This window comes from Glycine soja, chromosome 13, assembly GCF_004193775.1.
Source record: "Glycine soja cultivar W05 chromosome 13, ASM419377v2, whole genome shotgun sequence".
NCBI lineage: Eukaryota > Viridiplantae > Streptophyta > Magnoliopsida > Fabales > Fabaceae > Glycine > Glycine soja.
In genome coordinates this window covers 27189099-27214163 of record NC_041014.1, presented here as the reverse complement: position 1 = coordinate 27214163, position 25065 = coordinate 27189099, and the positions used below count along the sequence as shown (strand labels likewise).

The 25065-nt window shown below is 31.5% G+C and overlaps 1 protein-coding gene across 3 annotated transcripts; it reads left to right on the top strand.

Annotated features, from left to right (window-relative positions):
• The first annotated feature begins 8632 nt into the window (after positions 1-8632).
• LOC114381019 lies at positions 8633-11619 on the top strand. 3 transcript variants are annotated; one of them, XM_028340195.1, is made up of 3 exons: positions 8634-8802; positions 9258-9348; positions 10240-11619. In XM_028340195.1, exon 3 carries the CDS (start codon positions 10278-10280, stop codon positions 11394-11396), a length of 1119 nt encoding a protein of 372 aa, XP_028195996.1. In that variant the 5' UTR covers positions 8634-8802; positions 9258-9348; positions 10240-10277; the 3' UTR covers positions 11397-11619. The 3 variants fall into 3 exon arrangements, with proteins under 3 accessions (XP_028195997.1, XP_028195996.1, XP_028195994.1); XM_028340196.1 differs by lacking the exon at positions 9258-9348 and having other exon boundaries at positions 8633-8802; XM_028340193.1 differs by lacking the exon at positions 8634-8802 and having other exon boundaries at positions 8948-9348.
• The last annotated feature ends 13446 nt before the right edge of the window (positions 11620-25065 follow it).

Below are 25065 nucleotides of genomic sequence, written 5' to 3'. Positions count from 1 at the left end.
AATATTGAATTCTAAACGCATAACATGAGTAGAAAGTAGAAGTAGCAAAAATTATATTTCATGAGCAATTTTTTTTTTTTACATTATCAACCTATTATAGATTATTTAAATATGACTTTTAAAATAATTATTATAAATTTAACAATTTTTTCTTATTTTACAAATTATGAATTATGATTGAATTATAATATAATTTTTTTTAAATTATCCATCTGTGATTGAATAATAATGTAATTTTCTTTTTTACTTTGCAAGTACATTTAAATTAAATTTATAATTAAAAGTGACCTCACAGTAAATAACATTTATGAAAGTTTGAATGTTAACTAAATTCAATGGTGTTGCATTATCTATATAACCCAAAATAAGCATATTGTTTTTGTTGATATATAGACTTAATAAGGTAAATTTGACTGGCTAGTGTTATTATGGCAGCAGCAGTGAAAATGAAAAAGGAGGAGGAACCTCCAATTAATGCAAGTAAAGGTATATGATCAACAGGAATAACTATGTGACAAAGTTGCCATAAGAAGAATTGATTATTGGCAAAGTCATCCTTGAGGCTTTTACTATAGATTTCCTATGACAAGCTTTCTTAGCATAGTTAAGAAGAATTGATTATTGGCAAAGTCATCCTTGAGGCTTTTACTATAGATTTCCTATGACAAGCTTTCTTAGCATAGTTAGATGTTTAGTTTAGCTTAATCATGGTTATTGGTTAGAACTCTAGTTAATTAGTTATTTCAACTAACTTGTGTATATATAATTACAATAACAGAATGTGACTAATTAATTTTACACTTCAATAACAGATCTAGCTTATTCTTCTTTTCTCTTTTGCTTTATTAGCAAGTTTTCCAAACTTGCATTTCTCTCTCATGGTTGATATCAAATCTATGATGGTATCATGAAGAGCTCTGCTACGCTACTCACATTGTTCTTCTTGATTATCATATATTTCATTCTTACATCATGAGTGAACAACAATAAGATCAATCACTCAATGTACACAATCCCTATTACCTACATTTGGGAGACAATCCAACAATAGCTTTGGTTTCTCTAGTTCTTCATTCACCCAATTATAATTTATGGAGTCGATCTATGCTTATTGTATTAAGCGCGAAGAACAAATTTGAGTTTGTCGATGGTTCTATTTGAAGACCTACATCAGATCATGCACTTCATGTAGCTTGGAAGAGGTGCAACAATATGGTGGTTTCGTGGTTGGTTCATTTAGTCTCTCTTTCAATTAGACAAAGCATACTATGGATGGATGATGCACAAGATATTTGGAAAAACTTAAAATCACGATATTCACAAGGAGACCTTTTGAGAATTTTAGAATTACAGCAAGACATGACATCAATTAAACAAGGTGACAAGTCAATAACTGAGTATTTTACAAGATTATGTGTGATTTGGGACGAGTTAAAGAGTTATAGACCTGATCCTATATGTGTTTGCAATCCAAAATGTTCATGTGATGCACTTAGTAATGTTTTAGAGAGGAAGAAACAGGATCATGTGATGCAATTTCTGAGGGGATTGAATGATCAATTTAGTACCGTCATATCTAATGTCTTGATGATGGATCCACTACCTATCATAGCTAAGGTTTTCTCATATGCAGTGCAACAAGAAAGACAAATTAACAACAATGATGCATTAGGAAGCACTAGTTTGATTAATGCAACAAACACTAACTCATCAAACTCACCATTTTCATGCACATATTCTGGTAAGGATTGGCATATTGCCGATAGATGTTACAGAAAAAATGGATTTCCTTATAATTCATCTTCTAGAGGAGGAAGAAGTGGTTCAATTGGTTTTTGGTTGAGGAAATTCAAGTGGAAAAGGCAATAAGAGTTGTACTCACTGTGGTTTTACTAACCACACTGTTGATGAATGTTATAAGAAGCATGGATACCCTCCTGGTCATAAATATCATAAGCCTCAAGGTCCATCAATCAATAATGTAAATGTTGTAAAAGAGGAAAATGAAAATTCAAATGTAGAGCAGAATCAAGAGGCATAAGGTTTAGATGTCAAATTGACCGCTCAGCAATACAAAACCTTAATAACACTAGTCACACTACTACAACAACAAGGATCTTCAACTTACAATAGTTCACAAGTGAATCAGATTGGCACAATGACAGATTCTGGTCATACATCGGCCATCAATAAGTTGTAGTATGAGCAAGGCAGGTGAAAGTGAATGGATATTGGACTTAGGTGCCACAGGCCATGTCACATCCTCCTCTCACTTGTATTCTTCATGTAGATAAATAAGTCCTATTATTGTTAAACTTCCCACTGGTCATACAGTTACTGCAACATATGCAAACACTGTTAGATTTTCTTATTCCTTATACCTTGAGGATGTATTATACATACCAAGTTTTCAGTTTATCTAATTTCTATGTCAAAGTTACTGTCTTCCTTGCCATGTAAGCTAACCTTTGTGGTTGACACTTGTTTTATTCAGGATGTACAAACCCTACAGAGGATTGGTACAATTAATTTGGTGGATGGTCTTTATAAGCTCAACATGAAGAAATTTGATTTTATTTTTGTCACAACTTCTGTTTCTTCTAGTAGTTCTACTTACTCATGTAATAAAGTACCTATTGATCTTTGACACTTTCGATTAGGACATCCCTTATTTGAAAGATTTCAATTGTTGAAGCAATCACATCCTTTACTTTTAGTTGACAAACAATTTGTATGTCCAACTTGTTATTATGCAAAACAAATAAAAATTTCTTTTCCTAACAGTGATTCACATTCCTCTTCCCCCTTTTTCTGTTATACATGTTGATATTTGGGGTCCATGTCATATTACTTCTTTAAATGGTCATAAATATTTTCTTACCATAGTGGATGATCACTCAAGATTTTTCTAGATATTTCTTATGAAATTGAAAGCAAAAACTCAATCTCATTTAAAGTCTTTTGTTGCATTTGTTGAAAGGAAATTTGATACAAAAGTAAAAATCATTCGCTCAGATAATGGTTCAGAGTTCATTATGAAACAATTTTATGATGAATCTGGTATCATACATCAAACTTCTTGTGTTAAAACTCCTCAACAGAATGGGATTTTTGAACGAAAACATCAACATTTATTTAATGTCACTAGATCTATACTTTTTCAGTCTAACTTGCCTTTTGTCTTTTGATCCTATGCTCGTATTCATTCTACTACTCTTATAAATTGTATGCCTACTACCTTCCTTGACAAAAAAGCTCCTTATGAGAAACTTTGTGGATATCTCTATGCCATTACCATTCTAAGAGTCTTTGGTTGTCTTTGTTTCCTTAGCACACTTTCTGCAAATAGGAAGAAGCTTGATCCTAGGGCAGCTAATTTTGTTTTTCTAGGCTTCAAGTCACACACAAAAGGTTATGTGACTTTTGATATAAAAACAAAGGCCATCAGTGTATCCAAGAATGTTATCTTTTATGAAGATTGTTTTCCTTTCAATGTTCACGATTATCATGATCCCATTACTGTTTTGTCTATACCAACTTATTCCTTTCAGGATGACATTGAATTTCCTGCCTCCACTTCTTCTATATTACCATTTATTCCACCAGATTCTTCTCCTGTAGTCTCTACACCTACAAAAATACCACAAACTCTTAGAAGATCAGAAAGATAAATTCAAAGACCAGACAAATATAAAGATTTTCATGTTAGCTATTTACCATCAACTGTTGCTAGTCACTCTACAGGTAGTCTCTATCCCTTAAGCTTTGTACTTTCTTATAGCAGATTATCTCCATCTTATCATAGTGCAATTTTATTTGTCACTCAATAAATTGAACCTAAGTCATACACTGAGGCATCCAAAGATACTAATTGGATTCAAGTCATGAATGTTGAGATTCAGGCATACTTATTGATCTTCCTCCACACAAGACTGCCATTGGTTGTAAGTAGGCCTATAAAATCAAACATAAATCAGATGGTTCAATAGAAAGATACAAGACAAGATTAGTTGGCAAGGGATACACTCAAGTGGAGGGTCAGGACTATCTAGATACTTTTTCTCCAGTGGCTAAATTGACTATAGCCAGATTATTACTTGCTCTAGTTGCTATTAACAAATGACACATAAAGCAAGTTGATGTAGATAATGCTTTCTTACATGGAGATTTAAATGAAGAAGTTTACATGGTGACTCCTCAAGGTATGAATCCAGAAAATCCAGGTTTAGTGTGCAGACCTCAAAGGTCTTTGTACGGGTTGAAACAAGATAATAGGCAATGGTATGTCAGGTTATACTCTTTTTTGATATCTCATGGTTACAAACAGTGTGCTTCTTGCTATTATTTATTTCTCAAACATCAACATAATTCTATCACTACTTTTCTAGTTTATGTGGATGATATAGACTTGTCTGGAAACAATTTTACTGAGATTCTGAATATCACACACCTATTGGATAATGCTTTCAAACTTAAGGATATGGGTGATCTAAGTTTCTTTCTAGGCTTTGAAGTGGCTCGTACTTCTACTGGTATTAATCTTTGCTAAAGAAAGTATGCATTAGATATTCTTATTGATACTGGCATATTGGGTTCTAAACAAGTATCCATTCCCTCTTATTACACTACCAGATTGCGTCAACATTCAGGTTCTCCTCTTTCAGCTGAAGATGTATCTTCTTACAGGAGATTGATAGGTAGATTAATCTGTAGAAGCAAAGCTTCCAAGATTATTTTGATGATGCAAAAGATTATTAAAGATCCATTCAAATAAGATTAAAGAATCAAGAAGATTCAAGTGAAGATTCAAGAGAAGACTCAAGATATGCAAGAGTCTCAAGAAAAGCATCAAGGTAAGTTAAAAAGAATTTTTCAAAGAAAATATTGAATAACACAATTTGTCCAAAACAATTTTTCAAAGACAAATCTTTTACCAGAGTTTTTACTCTCTGGTAATCGATTACCAAAAGGAAGTAATCGATTACTAGAAGCCCAAAATAGTTTTATAACTGTTTTACAAAGTAGTAATCGATTATCATGGGCATGTAATCAATTACCAATGTTTTTGAACGTTGAATTTCAAATTTCAAGAGTCACAACTTGTGATAAAACATTTTCAAACTTGTGTAATCGATTACACAATATTTGTAATCGATTACCAATGTTTCTAAACGTTGGTTTTCAAATCTAAACATGAAGAGTCACAATTGTTGATGTTTAATCGATAACACTATAATGGTAATCGATTACCAGTGACTGGTTTTGAAAAATAAATTGCCAAGAGTCATAATTTTTAAAGTGACTGATTTTTGAAGAATTTGTCAAGGGTCACAACTTTTAAAGTGACTTTTTTTGAAAAGAGTCACAACTTTTAAAGTGACTAGTTTTGAAGAGAGTCACAACTTTTAAGTGACTAGTTTTGAAGAAATTGCCAAGAGTCACAACTTTTAACATGGTTTCTTCAAGAGCCATTAAATGGCTATAAATATGTGACCATGGCACGAATTTCAAATCAGATTTTTACTGAATCATTCTCAACATCTTTCTAAGAGTTTTTGTTCAATACTTGCTTTATCAAGAAAAATTCATTGGGGAAAAACTTGTGCTATTCTATTTTTCTCCTCCTCCATTCTTACAAAAAGTTTTTCAAGAAACCTACTCTTGGTGACTGTTTTCAAGAGAAGGTCTTCTTGGTTAAACACTGAACACAAGGGACCAATGTTCCTTGGGTTCATTGCAAGAAGTAGGATTTGCTTCTTGGTTGATCACTGGACACAAAAGGCCAATGTCTTTTGGGTTCATTGCAAGAAGTGAGTACAACTTCTTGGTTATTTTCACTGGACACAAGGGACCAACGTTCCTTGGGATTCATTGCAAGAAGTGGGCATAACTTCTTGGTTGTAATCACCGAACACAAATGAGGGGATTCCTTTGTGGTTCATTGCTTGTAAAGGATTTTACAAGGATAGTGAAAATCTCAAGTGGGTTGCTTAGGGACTGGACGTAGGCACAGGTTGTGGCCGAACTAGTACAAATCCGGTTTTGTATTCTCTCTTCCCTAATCTCTTTTACTTTCTGTTGTGTTTATATTTTCCTTAAGTTACTTTCCTTCACTTATTAACAAAAGAAATAATTGAATCTAGGGAATATCTAAGAAAGGGAAGATTTCAATTAGGAATAATCAACGAAATCTTAATTCAACCCTCCCTTCTTAATATTTCCGAGGCCACTTGTCCAACATAATCTACGTAACACAAGGCCTGGTATCACATTTGTTGTTCAACATTTAAGTCAATTTATGGCTCAACCAACTTCAGCTCATCAACAAGCTGCTTCTCGAATTCTAAGATACATCAAAGTGTCTCGAGGTGCAAGCATTTTCTTTCCAGCAGATAGTTTTATCCAATTGAAAGACTTTAGTGATTCAAATTGGGTTGATTGCATTGACACTAGAAGATCTATTACATGATTTGTTGTTTATTGTGGTTCTTCTTTAATTTCATGAAAATCTAAGAAGAAAGCTACTGTTTCTAGCTACTATTTCTAGAAGCTCTTCAGAAGTTGAGTACAGAGCTCTAGCGAGTGCCACTTCTGAGCTGCAGTGGCTAACCTTTCTATTAGAAGAATTCAAAGTTGTCTTCCATCAACCTGCTGTTTTGTATGTGATAATAGGTCAACTTTAAATATTGTTGCAAATCTTGTGTTTCATGAAAGGACCAAGCATATCGAAATTGATTGCCATATCGTTTGAGAGAAAATCCTTGCAGGGCTTGTCAAATTGCTTCCAATATCTTTTGTCAATCAGCTTGCAAATATATACACCAAAGCATTCATGCTTGGTGCTTTTTAGTTCTTATACTCCAAGCTAGAAATGTCCAACATCTATTCCTAGCTTGAAGGGGGATCTTAGCATGGTTAGATGCTTAGTTTAGCTTGATCATGATTAATGGTTAGAACTCTAGTTAGTTAGATATTTCAACTAACTTGTGTATATATAGCTACAATAATAGAATGTAACTAACTAATTTCACTCTTCAATAACATATCAATCTTATTCTTCTTTTCTCTTTTGCTTTCTTTACAAGTTTTTCAACCTTACATTTCTCTCCCATGACTGACATCAAATCTATGAGGCTTGGAAGAGACTACCCTACTTCAAGTATTTTAGTGGTAGTTGGACAACTTTAGTCCTTCAAAAATTGTATAACGTCATTTAATAAAGGTAATATAAACAATAAATTTTTTTTTCATAGTAAACTAATAAGAAAGTTTTCAGAAAAATAATAAAAAAGTATTACTACAATAATAATATAATAGCCTAAGATCTAAAATAGTAAAAACTTATGTCATAAAAAGGAAAGTAAACAATAAAAAATTACACGTAATAGTAAATTGATGTTATAATAATGAAACATAATAAAATAATATTATAGAAATTAAAAACTAAAAGGAATTTAAAATATTATAATTTAGTTAAAAAAATAAAAATAATAGATTGAAAGAAATAGAAAATTAAAAAAACTCTAGAAACATTTTTGTTGAAAAAATGTCTTAAATTATTTTCATTACTGAAAAAAAAAATTTAAAAATACTTATATATATATATATATATATATATATATATATATATATATATATATATATATATGACAGAGTATTTTATTGTCCAGCAAGGCCTCTTGTACAAATGGAAATTAGGGATGACAAAAAATGTATTTATGTAGATACTTGCGCGTAAAACTTGCTATAGATTGTTGAAAATGGATACTCGTTTATTATATACCCGTGGATATCTGCACTTTAGAATTATTTAAATATCCTCAATTATATATAAAATAAATTGCTTTAATTTTTTTAATACTCGTTTGATAGATAAAAAAATTGGTGAGTTGGACTTTTCTAACTCAGAACATATCTCAAAGTTCAAATAATACTTATAAGATACTTTATAGTTTTTTTTGTTGGAAGGAAGGTATGTGCACAGTTGAAAATTATGAGACTAATCTTTGAGATGTAGAGATCACGAAAGTGAGTTTTGACTCTCCTAACAAAGTTTTTTCCATACACAATGTTAAAGAATGAACTCCTATCTGTCAATATGGTGAAGAAATTCAATCATGTATCAATTTTGTTGTACCTTGTTGACTAAAATACGTATAGATCATCCACCAACAAAGTTTTCATATTGATAATTTGTAGGGTATGTGCACGGTCCATACCAACTAAACTAACCTTTGTTGGTAATTTTTTTAATATAAATATATATTTCAAAATTATTTTTTTAATAAAAAGGATATGTTACAAAATTATTTATTTATTATAAATATTTTTAAAAATATTTCTTTTGAATTTTTTTAAAAAATTAAAATTCTATATTTCAATAAATACCCATTACTACCAATAAATACATAAAAAATTGTATATACCAATTTAATATGATGCCCATTTAAATACGAATAGGTATAAAGAGATTATTATTTGTGCTTGCACGGCCCATCTTATTGTCAATCCTAGTTAAAACTCTACGAATAGGTATAAGAAGACTACTATTTGTGTTCACCCGACCCATCTCGTCTCGTTGTCAACCCTAGTTAGAACTTTACGAATAGATATAAAAAGATTATTTATCTTGGTCCGCCGTGCCTATTTCATCTCATTATCAACCCTAGCTAGAACTCAAAGGTAAATGCAAATGGGCTATAAAAACCTAGCCAACTTTTTGTACCACCAAAGCTGACTTGACATTTACCAAATTTGGAAGATCACTGTTGGAGGATCAGCACAACCCCCTTCAACTCCTAGGTATGTGATTGCTTCTCCCTTCATGCTTCATAGAAAGGATTTAATTCCATATATCTATATTTGTTAAAAAAAAAGGGGGGCTCATTTGTTAAATTCAAGAAAACCAAAAGGTTCTCATTTGCTCTTGATTAGACAATCATTTCCATTTTTTGTTGCCACCGCTGCTCCTTTCGTCCCCACTTAAGTTTTTTCACCAAAAGGAATATATTAAGGTGAAAAAAGAGTAGGAGATGGTGTTAATTCTAATACAATGCATTTTTTTAAGGATGGACCAATTAGAATGGGGTTGACCAAAAAGTCAACAATAGAAAAATCAGAGATTACTTGACGGGCAAGGAGGATAAAAGTTCAAACAGTGATCAGCTTCTGTTCATAGATTCTCTAATCTTTTTTCTTTTTTGCTTTTGTTTTGATTGATTCAAGCCTTTATCCGTGTTTTTGTTATCTCTGCTTAGTGAAATACAAGAAGTGATCTTCAGTCATATATTTCAGTAATTCTTGTGAAATTAAGTTCACCGGTCTTCGCATTCTAGGCATCAAGTCAAGGTATTTTTCTTCTTTTAGTTCTGTTTGGTTACTTTTTTCATCTGGGGTTTTCATTTTCTGGTATTGTTATCATTTTTGTGTACTAATTTCTTTTTCCCATTCACCATGTATCTTTTTTCTTTCTGTTTAGGATTTTCTTCTTCTTCTTTTAGTTCGGATGTTTTCTAATGACATTCTCAAACTACAATCATTCCTCTTTTTGTTCAGTTTTTCTTGTCTTTGTTATTCTGATTTCATGAATATATCTCAAGATAGTTTGAGTTAAATAAGAAGTTAATTATCTTTGCATTTCTTTTACCTTTTGTTTTCTACTTCTCTGTTTCTTGGTAATGAATACAGAGTGTGAAATCCTTCACATAGAAAACTTCGTTTAATTTGACATTTCTTGGCTGGAGCTAAATTCTAGAGACTTTTATTATTCATTTCCGTTGTAACTTTTGGGAAAGCTGCTTCCAAGAAAGGCCACAAGAAATTTCTTTTGAACTTCTGAAATACTGTACAAATTACAAAGTTAATAAGTCAACCCAATTTTGAACCAGTCATCATGGATGATCCCTTCTTCCTAGAAGCCTTCACTTAGAAAAATTAACCGTCTTAGCCTAAAATCAAGTCCCTACTTGTTAAATTTCTTTTGTAACTACATATTTTATTTTTATTTGTTTTAGTTATGGGTTAACCTAATCAATAAGTAATTCCTATACTTGAAGAACAAGTCACTTTTAATTTTCAGTTTTTCTGAAATTAATAAGTAATTAATTTCTGTTTTTCTATATATTGTATTGTTGCTCAGAACAATTTGATTAAGCAAAAATTATTCTATTTCCTCCACCTTGTATTGGCTCTCTTCTTCTTTGTTTATTATATTAATCAGATTCATTTTTTTGTTCACAGGTTCTTGAGAAGAAAAGAAGTGGAACTGAAAACTGAGTATGGAAACTGAAAATTGCGAAACTTTTGGCACAACCTCACTAGATACTACTAGTGTTGGTATTGTTGGCCACTATAAGTTCGAAAATGGGTCATCTCAGTTTGCTTTCATGAAAGTTGAGAATGAAAGAGGAGTTTCCCTTGACCATTCCCTCAGCTTCTCTACTGAAAATTTTGTGCAGACCCTTGCATTTTGCAACAGCTTGATTCTCATGTCTGGTTTTAGTGGTGACAAATCCTGTTACCATGTGTTGAATCCCTTCACCAAGCACAATGTCATGATCCCTCAAACTAGTATCCAAGGGGGTGTTGTTAGAGTTGGATTGGCCTATGATGGAGACCAATTTTTTGATGTTGTTCTTGTTGAAGCAGGGTCCTCAAATTCCAATGGACTAAAACTGCATGTTTTCTCTTCTGAAACTGGCCAATGGAGGTGCCACTACCCCATCAATTTAGCTGCTGCCCCTTCTTTGCCAGAACATGAGTTCCAAGAACTTGGAACACCTCCTCTTTACGCGAACGGCGCGATTCATTGGGAAATAGATGGATATTTGTTGGTGTATCAAGTCCAAGGCAGCCAATGTGCACTATATGAACTACCAAACTACTTTGAGGGTTGGTCTTGGCAATCAACACTGCCTTACCGCCGTTGCTTGTGCGAATCAGGAGGCAAGGTGTACTATTGCTACTCCGATTTCGATGGCTTTCACATTTGGAATCTCCTCAATGAGCAAGACCATCTTGAATTCTTCAATTATTATGATTACAAAAGGTTTCCATGGAAACTAGTTCATAGTGTCATGCATGAAGTGCTTATGCCTAAGAACCAAAACTTTTTTGGCAGCTTCTTTGATTGGGAGCCTTACAAGGTTGCACCTATTGCCTACATCGAAGAAGCACAGATCATATATTTGCAGCTTCCAGGAACTGTTGTTGCTTACAACTTTGACACAGGAACTATGGAATCAATCTGCAACTACTCTTATCCAGGCTTAAACTTCAGTTGCTGCTCATTCTTTTCTTCAACTACTACTCTGCCTCACAATGCACAGAGAGACAACACTGATGGAGAATTGGAGCTGAATCTACCCATAGCAGAGATGGAAAAGTTAACCCTCTAAATCAAGTTTTAATTTTCACATTTTGCTTGGTAAACAATTATATGTGGAAGTAGTATCCATATGTTGTGTAGAACAACTTTTTGAATCCCTTATTCGCTGAGACATTGTTATATTTTATCATTTGTATTTAGACCTATGTGGCCATCAAGCACTTTTTTAGACTGTGGGATCAATCCTTTTTCCTGTTCTGTAATTTCACTGGTTTATGTTTGTGTTGCTCTCATTTATGTGCAGATGTGCAGATAAACCTTCCGCATTCCTGCACTCCCACTATTGTATCTTGTACCTCTTCTCACATTTCGGAAAGTCCATTTTAAAATTCAAATTTACATTTTGAAATAGACTTTTCGAAATACAATGACAGGATGCAATAGTGAGAGTGCAGGATACAATGGCCTAAACCTTCATAAGGTTGTGTTATTCTGATTTCAGGGAAAATTTTGGTCATGTGTAGAAATTTTCCATCTAACAGACTTATATTTGCTGGTGTTTTCTCTAGGGGATGTGGACACTCCTGTTGTTTCACTTCACCCCATTTGAACGGGCTGTTAATTGATCAACCCATCTTGGCCCAATATAGGTCAGTGGATCAATGAAGTAACCAATATACTATGGACAAGAAAAAGACTAGGCCAATTTCGATTTTTTTTTTAAAGATTAGACTTTTTTTTTTCTTTCAAAAGAACAAAGCTTATTTCATTTCATTCTGAATTAACGGATAGATACAAAGAGGGTTAGAGAGTTGCATGCACACTAGGATGAAATCAAGATGTCCTAACTATAGTATGACCAAGTTAATTAGTTTATCTCCTTACAAAACTTATAATAGAAATTGGAAAAATTACAAATGACATATTTACATTTAGATAAAATAGCATGAAATTCTGAACTGCCAATTCTGGTCGTTGAAGATCGCCGCATCTATGTTACACTTAAGGAAATCCTGACTAGGCTTTTCCCATTGTGAAATAACATTCTGATGGCAGTGTCTAGTCAAACAAAGAACCATTCATGATAATATTGCTTAGTTTGCGAAACTGAAATTCGAGGTTGAGGATCAACATTTTCCCAAATCTTCTCATTTCTCCTCCGCCAAATGCACCAGAGAGTCAAGGTAAGCATTTCTTTGTCACCTTCGTGTAAAAAACTTCAAAGTTTATATTTTTTTAAAGAAACTTTAAAGTTTATTATGCCTCATTAAATACAGTAATTTTAATTGTAAGATGCACACATGAATAAATGTAAATAAAAATGTACAACATAAATAAATATGTAATAGATTATCTTTTATTTTGCATTTCTTTTAACCAAAATGTTGATATGGTAGCCTGCAGCAGCCTGGCTCGAACGAACCCACATTTTTTTTTATTTGCATGAATTAAATTTAAGTGTAAAAATATTTACAACAATTGATGTGTGCTTACCATTATATGAATGAATTTATGTGAGATTATTTTAGTCTAATAAAAATCTTATATTTGAGTTTTGAGTATGTAGATACATTAAATACTTTGAAAGAGACTTTTCTCATAATTATCTTATCTTGAAAAAAGATTATCTCCCATTGATACATGTGGTTAAAAAAAAAAAGTACCAGTAAAGTCTTTTAGCCTTGCATTTACGAAACAGTCATTTTTTTCATATATACTCTTTTTTTAGGCAATACTCTTACGAAAGGATTGGAATGTTTAGATATACGAAATAATCATTTGTTTTTAAAAAAATTATAATTTTTTTTACAAAACTAAATAATTATTATAATAAATTGAACTAAATACACGCTAATTCTTTTGTTTAAGCTTAATTAGCTTTAGGACGGTTACAAAGAGGCAAGTGCAGGCCTGCTCCATCCATTTTTTTCTTAAAAATTATGTATTGGATTAATTTGTTTTATATGAAAATATAGGATTAATTAATTATGTTAAATAGTATAAAATTTCACTTTAAATAATAATTTATAATACTGAAATTTTATGAATTTAACTGAGTTATGTCATATCTTAAATTTGAGTCTTACAGTATCAAAAGATAGTTGAAAAAATTCACTGTTAAAGTAGGTGTTAAACTTAATTTTTCTTGTTATGTTATTTATGGGTTTAAAAAGTACATCTTTTATGGATAAAAGATAGTTAACAAGGGCTATTTTTATAGAAATGCCAGTTACCTATCAACTGTATGTTGGACATTATTGGTAACATTTCATTTCAGTGTACGCTATACTCGTTGTTTCTTTTTGGACCATACGTTAATGTAGGTACCCCTTATGTATATTTTAATATGTAAGAAACGTTCTAAAAAATATTTTTCTTTAAATAGTTCAAATTATGATAATACGTACACTCACATAATGTTTGCACAGTTATTTTATAATTATCATCACTATCAATTTATCATGACTCAGGTGAAAAAAAAAAAAAATCCAAGTAGACCATCACTGACCAATACATAAAGTACATTAACTAACATCAGTGTGAAAGATGTGAATTATAGTTGGCCAAAGTCAAGAGAGTACAATAGGAATCACGAATGTGAAGTCATCATCTCAAGACATTCATACGGGAGGGACATTATCCAATGACGATTTCTAATCTCCGACTAACAACACTATGACATGTATATAATAACTACAACATTGGGCATTAATTAAATGATTTGGACAATATTGAACATGATACTTCAAATTGGAATTCAGAGAGTTCATACTTCTGATTGGGAATTCAGAGTTCATAATAATTGGAATTCAGAGAGTTCATACTTCTGATTTGGACAATATTGAACATGATACTTCAATTTTTTTTATTTGTTTTCAATAGATAAAAAAATATGGTCCTTGAACGTTGTTGAAGTTCTAGTGGCTTAGAGTCGTTCAAAAGATAGATTTTTTTTCCTTCTGAAAATAAGGTATTTTTGTAACAAAAAATATGAGACTAACAATTGAGACGTAAAAATCATCTAAATATATTATTTCTTTACTAAAGTCTTTTTTCACAAGCTTAGTCAAAGATTCAAACTACTATCAACATATTTAAATCTAATCATCTATCAACTATGATAAATCTTGTTAGTTATGTTAAAATTTTCTATTTCAATAATTAATATGGACTAATATTACAAGACAATTATATTAGTTATTTATAATTAGTGGGTTTTATTTTATGTGATCAAATTAAGTGAGCCTATTAGACAATCAAATCATATGATATAGACTTAAATGAGCATATGTTAGTCTACTAGGGGATAATGGAAACCCTAGTAGGTTAACACACTATAAAAAGACTATGGTCCCGAATATACTGAGTCGTCATATATAGTTTTTCTTCTCCCTATCTGAAGAGTTACCAAAATCTTATTAAGGAATAAAGAGGTTCCGATCAAGAAAGAACCATGAAACCACCCATTACGTTGTTAACCGATTATCCGTTTCGTAACAGATGCTAAGAAGAGTACATAAATAAGAAATCACATAAGGATTCAGATTTCATTACATTTGTTTGATCAATCGTTATGGGTCCAGATATTCCTAAAACTTTTCTTGATAATCTAACGTAATATATTCTTGGTATTTTATAAGGATTCCCTAATTATACATGGATTACTTTGGTTATATGAGCCCATATTTTTTTTGGAACAACACATATTAATTGTTGGTAAATTGGGTATTTGGTTTAAATTCGGGTGTATTTTGTTTTTATTTTTTGCATCGTTATTTGGATTTATGAACGACTTCTCTTCAAGGGAGTACATAATGAAAATGTCTAACTTGACATCAAAATTGAAAGCACTTAAGTTAGAGCTTGGTGAAAATATGCTCGTCCATTTAGTTTTGATCTCACTTTCTGCACACTTTTGGTAGTTCAAAGTGAGCTATAATACTCACAAGAAAAAATTGTCCACTTATGAGCTTATATCTCATTGTGTGCAAGTGCAAGAGGAAGAGAGGCTACAGAAAGTCAGATCTAAAAGTGCTCATTTAAGCTTGACCTCTCCGAATAAAAAAAGAAAAACTAAGGGTGCTCTCAACAAAAGAAAGATGTAATATTTACTTGGGGTATTTTAAGCATAAATCAATGATAGCATTAAATATAATTTAAGGATATGATATTTATTTTCCGTAATTAATGTTTTATATTTTTTTGCTATCATGGTTGAAGTTAATTTAGCAGTTAGATCCTTCCTATTTATTTGCATATCTAGTGACTTTTTTTAATTAAATTGATTGACACGATATATTATCAAAGTAATCCTTATTGTGGAAATTGATTTGATTAAAATTACATAGATTTTTGTATAAAATCATTTATTCAAATTGTGTTTGACCCACAGTAAGACACAATTTGGCCAGATAATATTTTGTGCATGTGATAATAAATGTGTGACAATTATAAAGGTATTTTTATGTGAATAACAGTCCGTCAAAAGAAAGATTATTATTTGACAGAATTTATTGTCAATATTTAATCATTGCGTTAAGAGTACCAATTACAAATTAATTTCTCTAGGAATTAATGTTGTGCTAGGTATCTTAAGATGGGTCTGTTCCGCAAAATATTTGCATGTTCTGTTATATATATTTTTATATAACTAAATTATATGTAAAAGTTGTGTAATTTTATGACCTCTCGTTTATTATATTAAATTGTCTTGTATTTTTTGATTAAATTGATTGAAACATGTTGCTAAAGTAACATTTATTGCGTAAGTTGATTTGATTAAATTTGCATGGATGTTGCATGGAATTATTCATGCGAATTGTGCTTAGTCCAAAGGAAGACACAATTTGACAGAAAAATTACATGCTTGCGATGGTAAACAAACAGTGATTATAAATAGTGTGATTTTCCATGTAAATAAGAAATATTCAAAGACAATCATTATTTGATTGGAGTAATCATCATATAAGTTTTTCATGTTAGCAATAGAGTGTTCAAAGACAACCTTTGTTTGACAGGACTTATCACCAATGTTTGATCAATGCGTTGAAAGTACTACCTACAGTTAGTCTTTTTCAATCCAAAGATTGAAGATTAATGGTGCGCTAAGTATCTTATTTGGGTCTTGAAATTTATCATAAAAATTATTTTTGCATTATATGTTTATTTTCTCTTCTTTAATTGTTGTTGTTACTAATATGATTTAAATTACTCATATTATTTAAATTCCAAAAATGCATGTATAAAAGAATTTTTGTGGGAGTCCTAAGGTAATCTATGAGTAACCTTGGTATGCAACACTAGAGAGTAGTAAAACGCATTATGCGTTAATTGAAGAGAACAAAAAATTACATGTTTTCATATCGAAAGTCTAAACGTTTAAAGATCATTAGGTATTCTGATTTTGATTTTTTACGGAATGTCTTAAGAGCAATCACTCCACATAAGGATCCACATTTAATCATGTTGTTGGAGTTAAAATTTTGCTATGAGACATCATACTAGAATTGATGATTGCTAAATTATTATAACTGGTTTGCTTGTTGTCACCAACATTAAGAAGCCCTCTAGTGTTTATTGGGACAATATCTTACCGGTCTTATTAAGAATTCAACTAAGTAAAAGTTTATTGACATAAAGTATTTGGTTGTTAAATAAAGAATTTAGAAAATACAGATTTATATAAAACATATAGGGAATCATTCCATGCTAGTTGATCCCACCTACTAAAGGTTTGGTACCTAAAGTTTTTCATGAGCACACTGTTCATATGGGTATAATTGCTAATAGTACCTTAGTTTAGTGGGAGTCTCATTTGTGTTGTTTTGATTTTCTTCAGAAATAAAGTTAAATTTTATCATTTCATTATCAATTTGTTTTGTTTACAATATTTATGTTGCGTTTGGATTGATCTCTATAAAGAATAAAGTTTGGACCCGTTGAAAATATACATGACTAAGATCACATTGCATGTAATTTCCATACTACTTATCCATATTGACCTATGTCATTGAGTGTACTGATGTGGTGATCATTAGGGTCTGGTTACATTTGTTGTAGTGGCAAAAGCCGCAATAATTCCATTATTGATATATGAAATGAACCAGGTTGTTAAAGTGGAAGTCTAAAGATAAATAGCATACAAATGCACGATTAAGAGTTTTTTATATAATTGTTACAATATGTAGTCCAAGTGAAAGATTGTTGGAATTTTTTATTCCAATAATTAATGTGGGGTAATATTATAAAACAATTATATTAGCTATTTATCATTAGTGGATTTTATTTTATGTGATCAAATTAAGTGAGCATGTTAGACAACCAAATCAGATTATATGGACTTAAATGAACATATGTCAGTGTTGGCCCATTGGGGGTAATGAGAACTCTATTAGCTATAAGAAGGTTGTGATCTCAAATATAGCGAGCCATCACATATAATTTCTCTTATCTGTATCTTCTCTCAAGAGTTATGAAGATCCTGTTAAAGAATAAAGAGGTTTCGATTGAAGAAGAAAGATGAAACCATCGGTTACGCTGTTAGCCGGTTATCCGTTCCGTAACAGATCCTAAAAAGAGTATATATATCAGAAATTACTTACAAATTTAGATTCTGCTGGATTTGTTTGATTAATCATTATGAATCTAGGTATTCATAAAACTCTTCCTTGATAATCTAATGTAATGTATTTCTGATGGTTATTGTTATTTTATAAAAATCTCTTAAAATTCAAGCAAGTTATTCAAGATAGATAATGTCATTGTTCTCTCCATGACTCGTAGGGATCAGCCCATGTAAAATGCCTCAGCCCATAACTTGACAGCAGTTACAGGCACGTATAGGCAATACACTTTTTCTGATGAGCTAAATAATTTTAACTTATCAAAAAGGTTTTTTTTTTAATTTATATAAATTAATTATAACTTATAAGAAAAAAAATTCTTTTTTTTATAACAGAACTAGACGCTTATATATTATTGATGTACACACGTATTATGTGCAGTAAATATATAAATTTGACAAAAGTAGTAATGTAAAGCCACAAAATATCATTTAATGGCATAAATAAAAACCAGAAAATGATTAAAGCAAATAATTCACAACAATTATAGTCAAATAATATTATATTATTTCAGTTTAATCAACCGTTTTGAATATGTACCAGTATTACGAAGTACAGTAAGTGTGTGATCAGGGGAAAAAAGTACCCAACGGTGATGGGAATTGGAAGTTAACATTGAAAGCGCCAAATTTATGCAACAGTCAATATTTCAAAAGGGTCATCATCAAATCTTGACCCAAAGTATAAAACCAGATATATATGTTCATTTTGTGTAGATTCGTGCCCAAGGCCACAAAAAAGAAAATTTGCCTATAAATGATGGTATGAGTATAGTCCAAACTCAAGTTTGTTAAGAAATATTTTAAAATTTTTTATCCTCCATTTCGTCGCTTTGTGCTTGTAGAGCATGTTCTATCGAGGGCCCAATGATGAACAGTACGAATGTGAAAATATCTCTAGGGAGAGAAAACTTATTGAAAAAAAAGTTTTATGTATTTTAAAAGGGACATTTGTGTTTCACCTAATTCATACTGTTAATGTCTAAAAGGAACAAAGAAAAACAAGAATATTCTTTTCTTGTGTTATGGAGAAAGCTAGATTCTTTCTCCCAAACTTGTGTGAATTAAACAATAAAACACTAAATAAGGTTTTTTTAGTTTTATGTAACCATACTTAGAACGTGTTTAACAATGAAACTAATAACCAACATCTTCTTTGTTGGTATGAGTATAAGTGAATTTGGATGTCTTAAAGTTTTGGATTTGTGAAAAACAGAAAAAATCAGTAAAAATAGTCAGTTAATTTTTTTTAATAAAATTAATTATCGATAAAATTAATGATATTTCATGTCAATAATACGGAGAAAAAAACAATGAAACCAAAATGTTTCCTTATTATATGTTCCGACATAATTTTATAGGTTTTAATAAATTTTAATTATTTGTAAAAATTGTGTTGCGTTTGTTTAAGACTGGAAGACGCACTGAGATACAGAGAACACGTGGAGAAAGAGGGGTACCATGTGGATTGCTTCTTAGCCATGTCTTTTATATCTTTTTCTGCTTCTTTATTCAGACAAAATCAATGTTAACACTAGGTGAAATAATGATTTCAGCTTTAATTTTGAGGCCCGAATTATTAAATTCGTATCTTGTCAATTGATTTGCTTGGTCGAAAATTTGTCGACCCATTAACCTTTTGATGCTATTTGTTGACGTATAGCTATTGAGTGACTTCAAAGTTCAAAGGGCATATCTCCATTGCAGTTGCTTGCCGGGTGCTTAACTTATTAAGAAATAATAATGGTGCCTATTTATTTGCAACCGTTTGAACATAAGCTTGTTAAGTGGTTATTTAAGCACGGGTACTTGACATGTGTGTAGGGTTCAACAAGTAACATTTATATATTAGAACAGTTAAAATAAAATATATTTATGAATGACATGGAAAAATAAGCAATATACAATGACGAATGTTAGAATTAATGTCTCATGTGAGAGATATGTGACTTATGTAAGGACTAATAAATAAATAATTAACGATTAAGGGCTAAATTGTAATTGGGTTTAATAGGAGAAGTTTCTAGGTTAACTGCTACTTGATGGGAGTAGTGGTTATAAAAGGGGCTTAATACCCACTAACGTGAAATAAGGTCCCCTTCCTGACCAGAAAAGTGTTCTCTCTCACTGATAGCCATCACTAACGGAGAGAGGCAGAAAAGAAAGGTCAAAGGAAGTGAAATCTTATTTCTCTCCTCTTTCAAGGAAATCAAAGTGCATCGGAGAGAAGTTCTTATGGAGAAAGATACAAGTCTTCCTATGGAGAAAGGTACACATCATTATCTATTGTTGTTTATTGATTGTTTGTGAGAACCATAGGTTTCAAGATCCTGTTGTTTCCTATCATTGATAGTCTAGGAAATCCCTTAAGAATTTTTACATGTGGTATCATAGCATGTGTTATGAAATTTATGATTCTCCAAGAATGATTTAATTTCTCTCAATTATGTATTAATCCTAATTATGAAATTTAGGGATAATTTAATTTCTTCCAATTATGCATAAATCCTAATTATGAAATTTAGGAATTTTATTTTCCGCTGCATGTATTGTTTTATTGGCAATATTTTGTTATTGTTGAATACCAATTTTTGGAGAAAGATTATTTGAAAACTTATGATTATCGGAGAGAAAGCTACACGACATGTATATATTAAATTTGGAGAAAGTTTTTACTTCTAATGGTGAAAGAAAGGAAGCGTGCCATTAATGTAAAGATTCAATTCCAATTTTGAAAAGCTGCGCAGGTACGTTTATTGTAGGGGAAGAATATGAAATTTTGGAAATTGCTATTTGCAACCTTATGTTTGCTATTTCCAATCCCACTTGATCCTTTTTTTTTCAAAAAAAAAAAAATTATTGTTGAAGGTGATTAAAGGATTGAAAGTTTATATTCTGTAATTAAATTAATGTGAATGTTTTGCAATTATTGGTAGCAGTAAATATATGTATATGCTACATATTTGCTTGAACGTGTTTGAATGCAAAAATACAAATAAATGCAAATATTATTTTATGGCCTGGAATGAAATTAATAGAATGACTATGAATTGTTAATAGCAATAAGTATGTGCAGACCATACATATTTGGTTGGAATTAAATGTATGTTGAATTTGTTAGTCACCAAAGTGGCCAAATTTGTAAGGTTATTTAATTCCAAATTAATGATTATTTTAATTATACTTGGTTGGAATTAAATGTATGTTGAATTTGTTAGTCACCAAAGTGACCAAATTTGTAAGGTTATTTAATTCCAACTTAATGATTATTCCAATTACTCATAGAATAATGGATGCTAAATTATATGATTATTGGTTTATGAGTAATTGAAATTCATTGTTATAAGGCATTTATGGATCGCCCAAAGGTTGATTAGTTATTCTTATAATTAATGAATATAATTGTAGGCAATTTGTGTGTATCATTAGTTTTATTTATATGCCCAAAGGAAATAGATATTACTAATTGGTGCATATTTAATTGTCAAATAATGTTAAAATTTTATTAGCATCATTATGGTTGTATGTTGTGTGTTGGTGTATCACCCAAAGGAGAACATCAATATACATTAATCGTTATCTAAATGAATCATATGTATGACATGTATTTTATGTCTCAAAACACTTATGTGAACTTTATTATGTAATACATGTTTTGAATTCATTGGATTCTTATGTATCATCTGAGCCAATTTTAATAGGCTTAACTTCTCTGACTGAAATGAGCAAGTCCAATTTCATCTTAGTGTTTTGAATCATGATCTTGCTATGTTGGAAGAGAAGTTTGTTACTTTTATTGATGCTAGTAGCAATGAAGAGAAAGTCCATTATAAAACTTGGGAAAGATCTAACAGACTCAGCCTAATGTTGATGAGAATGACTGTTGCAAACAGTATTAAGACAACTCTCCCTAAAATCGAAAGTGCTAAAAAGTTTATGTGATTAGTGGGAGAGTGTTCTCAAACAGCTGATAAGTCTGTTGCTGGGACATTAATGAGTACATTGACCACCATGAAGTTTGATGGTTCACGTACTATGTATGAACATGTCATTGAGATGACAAACATTGCAGCAAGACTTAAGACCTTGGAATATAATGGCTGTGAATGAGAACTTTCTTATTCAGTTTGTTCTAAACTCATTACCGTCTGAGTTTGGCCCGTTCTAAATGAACTATAATACCATGAAAGATAAATGGAATGTGCATGGATTGCACAGTATGTTAGTTCAGAAAAAAAAAAAATAAGGCTTAAGAATCAAGGAAGTCACTCAGTTCATTATGTAAGCCACCAAGGAAATCAAGGAGCTTGAAAAGAAATTTATGAAGAAGCATGATAAAGGCAAAGGGTCATTAAAGAACAATGACGACTCTTTGCAAATCCAAAGGAAGGTATCAAAGGGAAATAATTGTTAATTTTGTAGGAAATCCGAACATTTCCATAAGGATTATCTAAAGTGCAAGTCTTGGTTCGAAAAGAAAAGTGAGCTTAATGCTCGTGTATGTTTTGAATCAAACTTAACTAAAGTTTTCCATGATACATGATGGATTAATTCTGGATGTATGACTCATGTTTCTAACATTATGCAGAGATTCCTTACAATCCAAACCATAAGCCCAAATGAGAAGTTCATTTTCATGGGGAATAGAGTGAAACTCTAGTGTAAGCAGTCGAGACTTATTGCGTAAAACTCGACACTGGACATCATTTAGATTTACTGGAAACTCTTTATGTACCTAGTTTATCTAGTCATTTAGTTTCATTATCTAAACTTGATGTTACTGGATACTCTTTTAATTTGGTAATGAATGTTTCAATTTATTTAAGCATAATCATCTCATTGGTACCGGTATTCTTGTGATGGTTTATATAAATTGGAAATAAACAGTTTGTATGTTGAAACTGTTTTAACTCTGCATCATAATGTTGGCACTAAACATAGTTTAGTGAATGAACGATCTGCTTTCTTGTGGCATAAACGTTTAGGTCACATTCTAGAGAAAGGATGGAAAGATTAATAAAAAATGAAATTCTTCCTTATCTAGATTTTGCGGATCTAAATATTTGTGTGGGTTGTATTAAAGGAAAACAAACAAAACATACAAAGAAAGGAGCTACAAGAAGCACTCAGCTTCTTGAAATTATGCATACTGATATTTGTGGACCTTTTGATGTTAGTTCTTTTGGAAAGGAATGATAGTTTATCACCATTATTGATGATTATTCACGTTACAGTAATGTCTACTTACTGCCCGAGATTTCTTAGGCAATGGATGCCTTAGAAATTTACTACAATGAAGTAAAAGGGCAATTAGACATAAATGTGAAAATTATTAGATATGATAGAGGTGATAAGTATTACGGAAGATATGATGAAACTGGGCAACACTCAGGTCCATTTGCTAAGCTTGTTCAGAAACGTGCATTTGTGTGCAATACACAATTCCCGGTACACCACAACAAAATGGTGTATCAGAAAGGCGTAATAGAACTTTAATGGATATGGTTAGGAGTATGTTAATCAATTAGACTTTACCCGTATCTTTGTGGATGTATGCCTTGAAAAATTCCATGTATTTGTTGAACAGGGTTCCTAGTAAGGCAGTTCCAAAGACATCTTTTGAACTGTGTACAAATAGGATACCTAGTATAAGGCACCTGCATGTTTGGGGTGACCAGGCAGAAATAAGGATTTATAATCCGCAAGAAAGAAAATTGGATGCAAGAACAATCAGTGGATATTTCAATGGTTATCCAAAAAAAAAAAGTTAAAAGGGTATATGTTTTATTGTTCTAATCATAGTATGAGAATTGTCAAAACTGGAAATGCAAGGTTCATTGGAAATGATGAAATCAGTGGGAGTATAGTTCCACGAGAAATGAAAATTAAAGAAGTTAGAGTGTAAGTCCTTTTAGCTTATGCCTCTAATAGTAACATGATTGCTCCTTCAGTTATTGCTACAAAGTTAATGAAGAGGAGCAACACAATAATGAACCCATGATGTATAATGAACCTATTATGGAGGAACCACAAGAAGTAGCATTCAGAAGGTCTCAAAGAGAAAAGGAGACCAGCTATTTCGAATGATTATGTGGTATACCTACATGAAACAAAAACAAACTTAAGCATTAATGATAATGATCCAGTTTTGTTTTCACAAGTTGTAAGTTGTGATAGTTCTGAGAAGTGGTTAAATGTCATGAAAGAAGAGATAGATTCCATGGAACATAATTTGGGACCTTGTAGAATTACCAAAGGGTTGTAAGAGAGTTGGTTGTAAGTGGGTCTTCAAGACTAAATGTGACTCTCATGGCAACCTTGAACGTTACAAGGCTAGACTTGTTGCTAAGGGATTTACTAAGAAAGATGACATTGATTATAAAGAGACGTTTTCACCCATCTCACGAAAGGATTCTTTCAGGATTATTATGGCATTAGTAGCCCATTATGACTTGGAGCTACATCAGATGGATGTGAAAACAGCCTTTCTTAATGGAGATTTAGAGAAGAATGTTTGTATGGACCAACCAATGGGGTTCTCAGTTGAAGGAAATGAACACATGGCGTGTATACTAAAGAAATCAATATACAGTCTTAAAGCAAGCTTCCCGCCAATGGTATTTGAGGTTTAATGATACCATTATTTCCTTTAGATTTAAGGAAAATATTGTTTATCGGTGTATGTATCTGAAGGTCAGTGGGAGTAAGGTTATTTTCTAATTTTGTATATTGATGATATCTTGCTTGCAGCTAACGATCTTGGTCTTCTTCATGAGACTAAGAAATTTCTCTCTAGAAACTTTGAAGTGAAAGATATGGGTGAGGTAAGCTATGTGATAGGGATAGAAATATTCCATAATAGATCATAAGGATTGTTAGGCTTATCTCAGAAAGTACATATATCGATAAAGTGCTAGAGAAATTCAAGATGGAAAGGTGTTTAACATCGCCTATTCTAATTTAGAAATGAGACAGATTTAGTCTCACACAATGTCCTAGAAATGATATGGAACAAAAACAAATGAAAGTAATTTTGTATCCATCAGTTGTTGTTGCATCTGAGAGCTGAATTTGTAGTATGTTTTGAGGCTACAATTCAGGCTAATTGGCTGCGGAA